Here is a 12,560-nt window from a genome sequence, read left to right as displayed (position 1 = left end):
GCAAAACATGACCCACAGCCCAAGACAGGGCCGATACACCCTTCCTGGGTCCCAATCACACATCCCGATGGGCCGTGCAAAGGGTCTCTGCTCTTAAGTCCTAAACAATTATTCCTCTACATGTCCACTCTCCCTAGATGTCCTGTCATTACCTCTAAATGTATGAAGGGCTTTTCTACTTCAAGACATGGAAATACTGTATGACTGCTCCCCTGCTGTCCAAGGAACCAGGCACCACCTCCTTGAGTCAAAACCCACCTCCAAGGCTGACCTCTGCTTTCTCTCCCCAGCTGCCCTCGGCCCTCATCTGGCACGAAGGTTGTTTGTGGCCCCGGGTGCCCCGCACAGAAGGATGAGGGGGGAGAACGTGACCCAGGTCAGCACCTTCATCCTGGTGGGCTTCCCCACGGCCCCCCGGCTGCAGTACCTGCTCTTCCTCCTCTTCCTGCTCACCTACCTCTTCGTGCTGGTGGAGAACCTGGCCATCATCCTCACCGTCTGGGGCAGCCCCTCCCTCCACAGGCCCATGTACTACTTTCTGGGCTCCATGTCTTTCTTGGAGATCTGGTACGTGTCTGACATCATCCCCAAGATGCTGGATGGCTTCCTCCTGCAGAGGAGGCACATCTCCTTCATGGGCTGCATGACCCAGCTCTACTTCTTCAGCTCCCTGGTGTGCACCGAGTGTGTGCTCCTGGCCTCCATGGCCTATGACCGCTACGTGGCCATCTGCCACCCCCTGCGCTACCAAGCCATCATGACCACGGGACTCTGTGTCCAGCTGGTGGCCTTCTCCTTCATGAGTGGCTTCACCATCTCTGTGATCAAGGTCTACTTTATCTCCAGCGCCAAGTTCTGTGGTTCCAACATCCTGAACCACTTCTTCTGTGACATCTCCCCCATCCTCAAACTGGCCTGCACGGACTTCTCGATTGCAGAGCTGGTTGACTTCATCCTGGCCTTCCTCATCCTGGTGTTCCCGCTCGTGGCCACTGTGCTGTCCTACGGGCACATCACCCTGGCTGTCTTGCGCATCCCCTCGGCCACGGGCCACTGGAGAGCCTTCTCCACCTGTGCCTCCCACCTCACCGTGGTCACTATCTTCTACATGGCCATGATCTTCATGTATGTTCGGCCCCAGGCTATTGATTCCCGGAGCTCCAATAAGTTCATTTCTGCTGTTTACACTGTCCTCACCCCAATCATCAACCCCTTGATCTACTGTCTGAGGAACAAAGAGTTCAAGGGTGCCTTGAAAAGGCTCTGGTCTTAGACCAAGTTTCAAAGCAGCATAATTAAGTGTCCTATAGTCTAATTTGTGATGGTAATAACATCTTATCTTCCATTTGAGAATTGTTTGCCTATTCCAATATCATGAAGATATTCTCCTGTGTAACTCAACTCCACAAGTTTTGCTGTTTTACCTTTCATGTCTCGATTTATAGTCCACCAGAAATTGATTTTTATTTACAGTATGAGATCTGGGTCAGCATTAATTCTTTTCTATATGTATTTGAAGTTGACTGGAACCCACTCTTTGTTGAAAAGACAATGCTTTGCTCTCTGCAAAATCGCCCTTTTCATAAACCAAATATCTATTTATTCTCATCTCTTTTTGGTCTCATTTTGTTTCATGGTCTGTTTGTCTATTCATGTGTATTATGTTCTTGATGTCAAGCCCAAGAATTCTTTCCCCAATCCTCAGTCCTGAAGGTTTTATCCTATGGCTTTTTTCTAAGGGTTTCATAGCCTTGCCCTTACAATGAAGGGCCATGATCCACTGTGAGTCAGGTTTTGTATAAGGTGCAATAGGCATACTAAGGTTTGTTGTCCATGGACATCCAACTGTTGTAATGCCATTTGCTCAAATGGCTGTCATTCCTTTGCTGAGCGACACTGAACCTTTGGAAAGCATCAGTTGACAATACTGGTGCTGATTTATTTCTGATCTCTTTGGCAGTCCCTCTGCCAGGACCACGTGGTCTCCATTAACATAGACGCAGAATAAATCCTCAACAGTGGAGGAATGATCCCTCCCACTTCACTCTTCCTTTTCCAGATGGCTGCTGCTCTTCTAGGGCCTGGACAGGGGAATTTTATTACAAGCTCATCTACATCTATAAAAATCTTGTTGAGACTTTGACAGGACTTGCGTTAAAGTAACAAATCAGTTGGGGGAGAATTCTCGTTTCTCTGTTGAGTCTTCTCACATTGTGTAGCTTTCAGCATACATATCTTGTGTGTTTTGCTAGATTTACACATCTTTTGCTAGATTTATACCTAAGTATTATATTTCTGGAGCTATCATAAATGGCATTGCATTCTCTTTTTTCCACTTGTTTTTTTGTTAGTTTATAGAAATGTAGTTGATTTTCACGTTGACTTTGTAACCTGAAATCTTGCTGAATTCACTTACTATTTCTAGGAATTTTTTGTAGATTGCTTTGAGTTTTCTACATAAACAATCATGTTACCTACATATACAGAGAGTCTTACTTCTTCCTTTCCAATCTGCATGTCTTGAAAGTGAAAGTTAGTCATTCAGCCATGTTCCACTCTTTGTGACTCCATGAACTGTAGCCCACCAGGCTCCTCTGTCGTGCATGTGATTCTTCAGGCAAGAATACTGGAGTGGGTTGCCATTTCCTCCTCCAGGGAATCTTCTAACCCAAGGATGGATCCTGTGTCTCTGCCATTGGCACGCAGTCTTTAATGCTGAACCACCAAGGAAGCCTGCAGATATTGTAACCTGTTTCTTATTTTAGAAAGATTAGAAGGAAAGCATCAGTCTTCACTATTAAGTATGATGTTTGCTATAGGTTTTTGTAGATTTTTTTAATCAAGTAATTAGTAAATTGTTGCACCTTATGTGATTTCAGGATAATGCAGGTATAATATTTTTGTTACAATAAGTCCCCTACATACAAAGATTCAAGATGCAGACTCTCAAAGAGTTGGCCCTGTGTTTGTGTGTCCAATCACACAAGTAGAACTGTACACAAAGGTTGCAGCAGCCATTTAGAGTGCAAACCAGTGTTACCATGTCATCTATGAAGAGAAAAAAAGAGGTACTATCCAGACATCACTGGATCCTTTTTTTTTCAAGAGGTTGGACTGAACTGAATCCAAGAAGGAACCAGAACCTGTGCCATCCATGTCATGCATGAGTGAAGCAGCAGCTCACCCTCCATCTCCTGTTGCTGACGATCCTTCAGTTCTACCATCTCCCACCTCCTCTGTCTCCTCCAGTCAGTAACTTTGCCTGTTCAATCCATGCCAGCCCTGTATGTCAACTGTTGGTATATACTACTGTACTTTTCAAGGTACTGTGTGTACTGTCAGGTTAAACATGTTGTTTATTTTTTATATATTGTGAAAAGTATTATAAAGCTATTACAATACATTATTAGTCAACTGTGTTAGTTGGGTACCTAGGCTCATCTTGTTGGACTTAGACATGTGTTCTCAGAACAGAACTCGTTCAAGTGCAGGAGACTTAATGTATTGTGGTTTTCAAAGTACCTCATACTGATCCAGAAAATCCACTTTCTCTCTTGTAAGCTAATACTGAACTTCTGCTCATTCGGTTTCACTGCTGTAGTTAAGTGATTATACAATTGCTCCAACTGAAGCTGGACAGATAGGCTAGAGAATCATAAATGGAGCTCATTTGGAGGGACACTCCCGAGCACACTGCTTCCTCTACCCGTATCTGGATATGGAGTGGCAGCACTTGGTCATGGCTGGCTGTCCAGATCCCAGAACAAATATTCATGTGAACCATCTTACTATTAGAGACATTGAACATTTATTTCTATGCACCAACAGCTCAACTTACTCTAGATACAAGAGTATTTCTGTTTAACTAAGTAAGCTTTGGTTTTAAACAGGTAGTTGGGGAAACACTATATATAACCAAACATGCCTTCCTACAATATTCATCTTAAACGTTAGGGTTAAGAGTTCTGAGGTCTGCCCCCGTGGATGCCTCCTGTCTCAGATCCATATCTGGAGGCAGGAACCAGGGAGCAGAGGAGGCCAGGCCTGGAAAGGCCCTTGACAGAAAGGCAGTTCTCAAAACAGAGTGGTGGGTGCAGGGCCAAGGAGACTGACCATGTGATCCCATTTGGGGGAGTTGTTTCCAGATGGCCCCAGTGGTAAAGAATCTTCCTGCTAATGCAGGAGATGAGGGTTCGATGTCTGGTCCAGGAAGATCTCCTGGAGGTGGAAATGGCAAACAGCTCCAGTATTCTTGCCTGGAAAATCCCTTGGACAGAGGAGCCTGGTGGGCTACAGCGCATGGTTTCGCAGAGTCGGACATGATTGTGTCTATGTCTATGTGTCTATTGCGCACTCACACAAGCACGCGCACGCACACACACGCGCGCACACACACACACACGGTTGTTTGAAAAAACTTAGAGGACAGTTATACCCTTAGGACAATGATATTTAACTTAAGGTTATTTTGCTTTTCACTAAGATCTTGCTCTCTTTTTCACTATGCCATCAGCACAAATTTAATAAACACAGAACTTCGTCTTGGGAAGTGATAAGAAGGATGTGTGTTTGCTTGAGTGAAGCAGGAAAGACAACCAAGTGCTGGAGCGACTATGCAAATTGGCTAGTGGCACAAGGCCAGAGAACCGGACAGGGAGACGTCCCCACCCTCACCCCCCACCCCAACTTCTCAGACACAGTGGAAAGGACATGCGGCTTCCCAGACATCACAACGTGTAGCCAGCACTCCGGTAATAAGTGGCGACTCCACCGGGCCGGATGGCTTGTGGCTACCTGGTCACACCTGGTCATCTAACTGTACTTGAGGCACACCTGTCCTTTGTGAGGAGTCTGCTTGGGGCTGAGTGCACAGTGGTGCAGGATCTGGACACGGTCCTAGCTCTCGGACAATGCATAGAGCCGCGTTTCTCTCAGTGTGGGTCATTCACACTCTCAGTGTGGGTCATTCACATCAGAACCAGCTGGAAGCTTGCTAAACAGATTTTAGAGCCCATCCCAGATCTTCTAAGTCAGACCCTCCGACATTGGGGGCTGGGGATCGATCTGAATTTTGAATAAGCAGTTCTCTTACTGGAGACATATCCATTGAAAGGACATTTGTTGTGACAACTGCATGACCATTCTGAAAAGTTGAAGACCGAATGAATGTTAAACAGCACTTAGGGTATTAAAAACGATACGCTTGAGGAGGAGGGTGAGGCTTGTAAGACCTTTTCAAACGGCAAGTGTAGTAGGAAAGAACTCTCAAGCGCCGTGGGCAGGGAAGGCCGGTTCTGGTCCCGACCCCTCTTCGAGAGCCTCCCTGAGGATCACGCTTGTCCGGCGTCCGCTCTCACACCGGCCCTCCTTTCACCCCCGGGTCGCCCTCCTAGCCTCCGGTGGTTTGTGAGCTGCGGAGACACTTCCAAGGATACCCTGAAGTCCGCCCCTGCAGCCCTGGGGAGTCGGGAGGACGGGGTGCGCCCTGGACGCGGATGAGGCGCGGTAGTAACTACCGGGCTCGGGGCGGCTTCGGCTCCCCACACTGCGCCACCTCAAAACCCGCGGCGGGCGGGCCTCCCTTTAAGATCCAGGCGGCGAGAGGACAGTCCCTCAGAACCCAGGCGGCTGTCGAGCCTCTCGGGGACCCGGGCAAGCCTCCCCTAGGAACCTGGGCGGCGGGAGGACAACTCTTCGGAACTCACCCCTCAGAACTCGTGCGGCGGGCGGGCCCTAAGGCGCCTGGATGAGGCGGACGCAAAGGTAGATCCCTGGCGGACCAGTCCGCGACTGCGCGTTGTGCGCCTGCGCTCTTTGCCTGAACCCGTCAGGCGCGGCGCGGACACCCCGACCGTGACGTCACGGCGGCGCGCCGGCAGCCGGAGAGGACCCCGTCGCGACCGCGTCCCCTCGGGTCCTTGAGCCGGTGCAGACCGCGGAGCCATGGCCTTGAGGCTGCTGAGACTTGTCCCCGCGTCCGCGGCTTCGCGGGGCCTCGTGGCGGTCGCCCCGCGCGTGGTGAGCCTGCGGCGGGCGGGAGCTGCGGGGGCGACCTGTCTTGTCCTTCTGGCGCCGCCCCTTCCTCACCTCCCCGGGCCTCCCAGGGCCCTTGCCGGCTGGGGATCCCACTGTCCTCTGAAGTGTCTGGTCGTGCGTTTCGAGGACAGAGCTTGGAGGGGCCGTCAGTTTGTTCAGGCCATTTTCTCTCAGCTCCAAGTAGAAAGTGGGGCGCGGAGTTGAATGGGACTCCTGGCCACCCTGCTGGGGGAAGCCAGGTTACAGCGGTTGTGGGGTGGGCGAGTGAGCAGGTGTGTTGAGCCCGGGCCGGGGGCGCGCGCGCTCATTCAGTCATTATCTCCTGAGGGGGCGCTGTCTATGGCCGGGGAAGGGGTGAGTGACGGAGAGCAGAAATGGCAGAAGGCTTTCAGGTCAGATCTGGAAGCATTAGGAGAGCTTCTGGAATGACACTGTACGCAGAGCCAACAAGACAAGCACAATGAGTTGTGTCAGGAAAACCGTTTTATGACAGTGACTGCATCATAGCTTCTGTGGCTCCTAGTGACTGGAGGAACGTTGGTGGCAAATTGTAAAGAGACTTGACCTCTGTGCTCAGGATTTTGATGAGCAAAGGTTATTGAACAGAACAGTGCAGTGGTCTTATTTAAAAAGCCCTATAAATATCTTTAGGAGATAATTCAGGCTGCAAAAAAGAAGAAAAAGAGAGAGACAATTGTGTTTAACACCCAGTATACTTCTGTGCATTAGTGGAACTGAGAGCCCCAGGATAGAGGGGGTTGCCACTCTGCTGTGGGGTGCTCACTATGTGGACCCACCTGTGACTGTGTCAGTCACATCACTCCCTGCAGGGGGTGTAGATGGACTTCAGTAGGTCCAGAGAAAAATGAATAGGATGCAAAGGGTATGCAGCTTGTTATTAGGTTGGTGCAAAAGTAATTGCATTTCACATTGTTGAAATACATTCTTAAATGTGGTTATGTTATACATCATTTAATGCGCATTTCTCACTTTATGTTTTTTTTGCTAATGACATTACTTCTTGTGTATTTTACATTTATTTTAGACTAGGGAGATGATAGACAAAAAGCAAATTTGAGTGATTTTTTAATTTGAGTTCACAATGGGTTGTAAAGCAGTGGAGACAACTCTCAACATTCACGTGTTTGGCCCAGGAACTGCTAATAAACGTACAGTGCAGTGATGGTTCAAGAAGTTTTGCAAAGGAGACAAGAACTTTGAAGACAATCTCAGTGGCTAGTCATCGGAAGTTGACAGTGACCAATTGAGAGGATCATCAAAGCTGATCCTCTTATAGCTACACGAGAAGTTGCTGAAGAACTTAGCATCGACCATTCTGTGGTTGTTTGACATTTGAAGCAAATTGGAAAGGGGATAAAGCTCAGTAAGTGGGTGCCTCATGAGCTGACTGAAAATCAAAAAAATCATCATTTTGAAATGTTGTCTTCTCTTATTCTATGCAATAACAATGAACCATTTTTCGATCGGATTGTGGCATGTGACAAAAAGTGGATTTTATACAACAATCAGTAATGACCAGCTCAGTGGTTGTACTGAAAAGAAACTCCAAAACACTTCTCAAAGCCAAGCTTTCACCAAAGAAAACATCATGGTCACTATTTGGTGGTCTGCTGTCCGTCTGATCCACTACGGATTTCTGAATCCTGGTGAAACCACTACATCTGAGAAGTATGCTCAGCAAGTTGATGAGATGCACAGTAAACTGCAGCACCTGCAGCTGGCACTAGTGAACAGAATGGGCTCAGTTCTCCACGACAGCACCCGGCTGCACGTTGCACAACCAACACTTTAGAAGTTGAACGAATTGGGCTACAAAGTTTTGCCTCATCCACCATATGCGCCTGACCTGTCACCAACCAACTACCACTTCTTCAAGTACCTTGATGACTTTTTGCATGGAGAACACTTCCACAACCAGCAAGAGGCAGAAAATGCTTTCCAAGGGTTCATTGAGTCCCAAAGCATGGATTTTTACCCTATAGGAATAAACAAACCTATTTATTGTTGGCAGAAACATGTTGATTGTAATGGTTCCTATTTTGATTAACAAAGATGTGTTTGAGCCTAGTTATAATCATTTAAAATTCACTGTCCAAAACCACACTTACTTTTTCATCAACCTAATACTTGAGGAATAATTGAAGAAATTGGAAATGTGTTATGAAAGATCACTATTCCATGTGATTCCACAGAGCAGAAAAATGGGACTGAGGGTAGGAAATTACAGAAAGACTATCATAAATGTAAAAAAGCAGTCTCCAAAGATTCTGGAGTCAGAATGGCTGTTAGCTTCTACAGATGTTACTGTGCACCTGCTCTGTGCTACGTTTTGTGGTGTCTTCAGGTTGGGAACATGGATAAGGAGCAGTTTGCACATGGCTCAGAGGTAGCCTGGAGGAGTGAGTGAGTGAAAGTTGCTCAGTCGTGTCCGACTCTTTGCGACCCAATGGACTGCAGTCCATGGAATTCTCCAGGCCAGAATACTGGAGTGGGGAGCCTTTCCCTTCTCCAGGGGCAAGAGTGATTGATTTCCAGGATGCAAGGTATCAATATGATTAACCTTCTCACTTGTCTCCTCTGATGCTCTTCCCCCGTCCAGTCCTCTTGGCACCAGCTACCCTGGCCTTGCTGACCCTTGCAGTGCTCTAGCCTCAGAGCATTGACGTTCACTGTTCCTCTTCCCAGATGTCCACGAGGCCAATTCCCTCACTGCCTCCCAGTCTTTCTTCAGACGTCAATCTCTGTAAGGGTTCTGTGACCATCTGTTTTAATGTACATCCCATCCTTTGCACTGTGCTCCCTCTGTAGCACTCACTCTGTACTTTCTTTTTTGCTTTGTTATCCTGTGGTATCTTTGTGACTCACTGCTGTATCCCCATATCCTGTCTAGGAAAAGGACAGGATGGTATGGGAATCAAGAAATAGTTGTTGAATGAGTAAATGAATGAATGACTGACACGCAGTTGGCTGGTAAGTGAAAGGATTCTCGGTTGTTGGGATTTGAGACTTTGGGGATACGGAGACTACCCTGACGTTTACTAAGCTGGTCCTGTCGATGGGCCTTTGGGTGGTTTGTCTTTTCAGGCGTTACCTCTGGAGCACTGTGATACCTGTCGTTCTGCCCACTGGCTTCCTGTGGTTGCAGTGGTTTCTCAGGTTCTCCTGTGTCTGAGGCCTCCGGCAGTTTGGGGCAGTAGTGGGCGGGTAGTTTGTCCCTCGGTGGGACTCGCCTGATGTTCTCTCATGACTAGACTGCGGTTGTGTGTCTGGGGAGGAAGCGCACAGAGGTCAAGTGCCGTCCTCCCCACATACTATGCAAGGTACGCTGTGACCGCGACTTGTCACTGTCGACCTTAGTCGCCTGACTGGGGCAGCGGCAGTGTCTCTGCTGTGAAGCTGCTCTTTCCTCCCTGCTTTCCGTCGAGTCCTCTGTGGAGGGAAGTCACTGCGAGCAGCCCACACTCAGGGAGTGGGGACTATGCTCTGTCCGCAGGGTAGAGTATCTGCATAAATTACCTGGAATTCTGTTGTGCAGGAGGCTCCTCTCCCTTGCACACTTACACATTTCTACCAGTGTGGGCTGTGTGCGTGTTGTATTTTGGGCTAACACTCGGTGCAGCTGTACTGTGTTACTCAGGCTGTTCCGGCTGTGGCCACCGGGCGCTCATTCAGGTGGCCCCTGTCTCCCTGCAGCCTGCCCACCCCCACTGTGTGTGTGAGCACTTCCTTAGAGGGTAGCCGTGGAATCAGCCGTTTCTCCAGGAGCCCTTGGTCCTTTGACTGGAGGACAGCATTAGAAACCGAGATCTAGGTGCCTGGCGTAATTGATCCTGGGTGTTGTTGCTCTGGGCCTTTCTGGCAGACAGCAGGGGAGTCCAGTGTATGCACCTCTGAATACCTGTGTCCGTCAGTGTTTCCCTGTGTGACCCCCTGGTCTGTAGTGAACTGGACATGAGTTCACACTGATGCGTCTCGCTCTAGCCCAGTACTGCACGGGGCATTCCAGCTCCTCCCTGTGCTGATCGGTGGGTTTTTTTGGGGGGGGGGGGCGGTGCGCAGTGGTGAGGCGCGGTGTTTTGAGTTTCAGTGTGGAGAATAGATCCGGATGCTGGAGACAGGAGAAGCAGGCAAGGGATGTGAGATGGCCGCGGTCAGTGCACCGAGGGGAGGGAGGGGCCGCTGGCCAGAGACACTTAAGGGCTGGGGTCAGTGGGGTTGTGTGCGTGGTGATGGAGCCGGAGGAAGGAGGAGGGGGTCACAGGTGACTCTTGCCTTTGTTCTGCTTGGGGGATGGTGGAGGGGAACTTGTGAGGGGGAACAGACGGGGGTCAGGTGTGGATGCTGAATTTCAGTTTTAGGTCTGTTAGCTTTCAAGTACTTTCAGGACATCAGGAGCTGCTTAAAAACATGAGATAACCCATTCCAGAGACAGAGACCTGAACTAGAGAAATGTTCTCTGTTCCCTTCTTCCCTGCCTCCCCTCCAGCCTGCTTTTCTTTCATTCATGCGCGCACACACACACACACACACACACACAATTTTTATTGAACAAGGTAGATGTGTCCTGTTCCAGGCCCTGAGGATTTAGCAGTGGTCAAAACAATCTCCTGCCTTTATGAACTTATGTTCAGGGTGGGGCTGGAAGATGGTAATTAAAGAAATGGGTTGTAAAGATGTCGATGTTGGTTTTTTTGTCACCGAGGGTCTTGGCATTTATGTCTAATAGTTGCTAATGCCTGCTGTAACCAGGATGCTCACGTGGTGATGTGTGATGTGTGTTTTTCAGGGAGGAATTCATACAAGTGCCCAGTGCAAGCTGCAGTACGGCCCGTTGGCGTTCATACTTGGTGAAAGAGCAACCAAAAAGATGACAGCAAACAGCAAACTGATAACTGTGGATGGCAACATATGTTCTGGAAAAAGCAAACTTGCGAAAGAAGTAGCCGAGAAACTAGGTATGAGCTTGTGTTATGCAGGTAAACGTCCCTTATCTGGGTGTGACTTCATTTTCATATTGAGTAGGTAGAATTGGGCCTAAGGTAGGTATTTTACGTTTTTTAAATACTTGTTGAAAAAGCTGTTTTTAATCTTCCAGATAAGGGACATTTTTGAAGTCCAGGCTGGTTGTGAGTTTGGATTGGGATTTTATGTTGACGATGTAAGCCTAGCACGTTCACCTGAGCAGCCTCACTTGTGTAACCGCCCCTGGAGCAGGGCCGATGGTCCCCTCTCACTCACAGACATGTTCCCTCAGTAGGAAGTGGTGGCACGCAGCTGCCTGGTGCAGAGCCGGCTGTCGCCCCGGTTCTGACTCAGGGCCGGTGTTGTCCAAGCCCCTTCTCTAGTTTTTGAGGGGCCAGTGCCCACATGCACGCAGCAGACTCTCCCTCTCGGGAGGAGCTCACACGAGGCTGCGGGGGACCTGCTGTCGTCAGCCCTGGGCTTCGAGCCGCCCCTGCACACGTTGTCTCCAGGTCTCCCGTGCTCCCGTCTGCGCACCAGGAACGCAGGCATCAGGGTAACTTTCCCCGGGTCTCAGCCAAGCGGCCGCAGGAGCGGTGTTCGGCTGGGTCTCCGCCGCTCTGGGGGGTGTGACGTCCCCGCGTCACGTCTCGTCTGGCGGCTTGTCTCTTCAGGCCTGAAGCACTTCCCCGAGGCGGGGATCCACTACGCAGACAGCACCACAGGGGACGGGAAGCCCCTGCCTGAGCAGTTCAGCGGCAACTGCAGTTTGGAGAAGTTTTACGACGACCCGAAGAGCAACGACGGCCACAGCTACCGCCTGCAGGCCTGGCTGTACGCCAGCCGCCTGCTGCAGTACGCGGACGCCCTGGAGCACCTGCTCAGCACAGGTGCGTGGCCCTGCGCGGACAGCTGTTGGAGTTCAGTCCTTCTAGATTGCCTCTCTGTAGCGCTGTTTTTAAGGGGTGTTTGATGAGGCAAGTTCTGGCTTTCCAATTAGATCATACCTGAGATCCACGATGGTGTGGTGCGGGGCTGACCTTGGGGTCTTTCTGGGCGGTTGGGATGGGGGCGGGGAATCTACATTTCAAAAAACCAGTGTCCTTTCTCTGTTAGCTGATGTTTCTGTTGGATCTGTGAAAGAGCGAAACAGAACATTGTATTTCTGAAGTGGATAAGTATTCGAGTTTTACAAAATGATTTTCCGCTTAGAACGGCATATATGATATGTGTTCTTTTGAAAATATCTTGTATGGAAATGGAGTTGTAAATAATTTTTTTCCATTTCTAAAGTGAACAGACTGATTTTCACTGCTGTAATTGTTTTCTGATTCTGATTTTTGTTTCCACGTTTTTAAACAGGACAGGGTGTGGTGTTGGAGCGCTCCATCTACAGTGACTTTGTCTTCCTGGAGGCAATGTACCGCCAAGGCTTCATCCGGAAGCAGTGTGAGTCGGCGGCAGGCTGGTCTTGTGGGCACAGGGGTGGCTTTGTAAAGGTCCTGCTACCCCCACCCTGCAGCTGGTGCACATTCTGTGAA

The 12,560-nt window shown here is 49.3% G+C and overlaps 2 protein-coding genes across 2 annotated transcripts in view; both read left to right on the top strand.

The window, feature by feature from the left end:
• Positions 1 to 352: 352 nt before the first annotated feature.
• LOC136152458 (olfactory receptor 6B2-like) lies at positions 353 to 5,922 on the top strand. Its single transcript, XM_065913795.1, has 4 exons — positions 353 to 1,260; positions 4,001 to 4,087; positions 5,394 to 5,478; positions 5,668 to 5,922. Exons 1-4 carry the CDS (start codon positions 353 to 355, stop codon positions 5,920 to 5,922), a joined length of 1,335 nt encoding a protein of 444 aa, XP_065769867.1.
• Positions 5,869 to 12,560, top strand: part of NDUFA10 (NADH:ubiquinone oxidoreductase subunit A10) — a 35,619-nt gene continuing 28,927 nt past the window's right edge. The window contains exons 1-4 of the mRNA XM_065917185.1: positions 5,869 to 6,018; positions 10,844 to 11,012; positions 11,694 to 11,909; positions 12,382 to 12,468. Of these exons, the coding sequence (XP_065773257.1) occupies positions 5,944 to 6,018; positions 10,844 to 11,012; positions 11,694 to 11,909; positions 12,382 to 12,468 (547 nt within the window). The 5' untranslated portion in view covers positions 5,869 to 5,943. The remainder of the gene's footprint in view (positions 6,019 to 10,843; positions 11,013 to 11,693; positions 11,910 to 12,381; positions 12,469 to 12,560) is intronic.

Source organism: Muntiacus reevesi, chromosome 1, assembly GCF_963930625.1.
Source record: "Muntiacus reevesi chromosome 1, mMunRee1.1, whole genome shotgun sequence".
NCBI classification, from domain to species: domain Eukaryota; kingdom Metazoa; phylum Chordata; class Mammalia; order Artiodactyla; family Cervidae; genus Muntiacus; species Muntiacus reevesi.
Note: the sequence above shows the minus strand (reverse complement) of the source record. Positions and strands in the feature narration are given on the sequence as shown.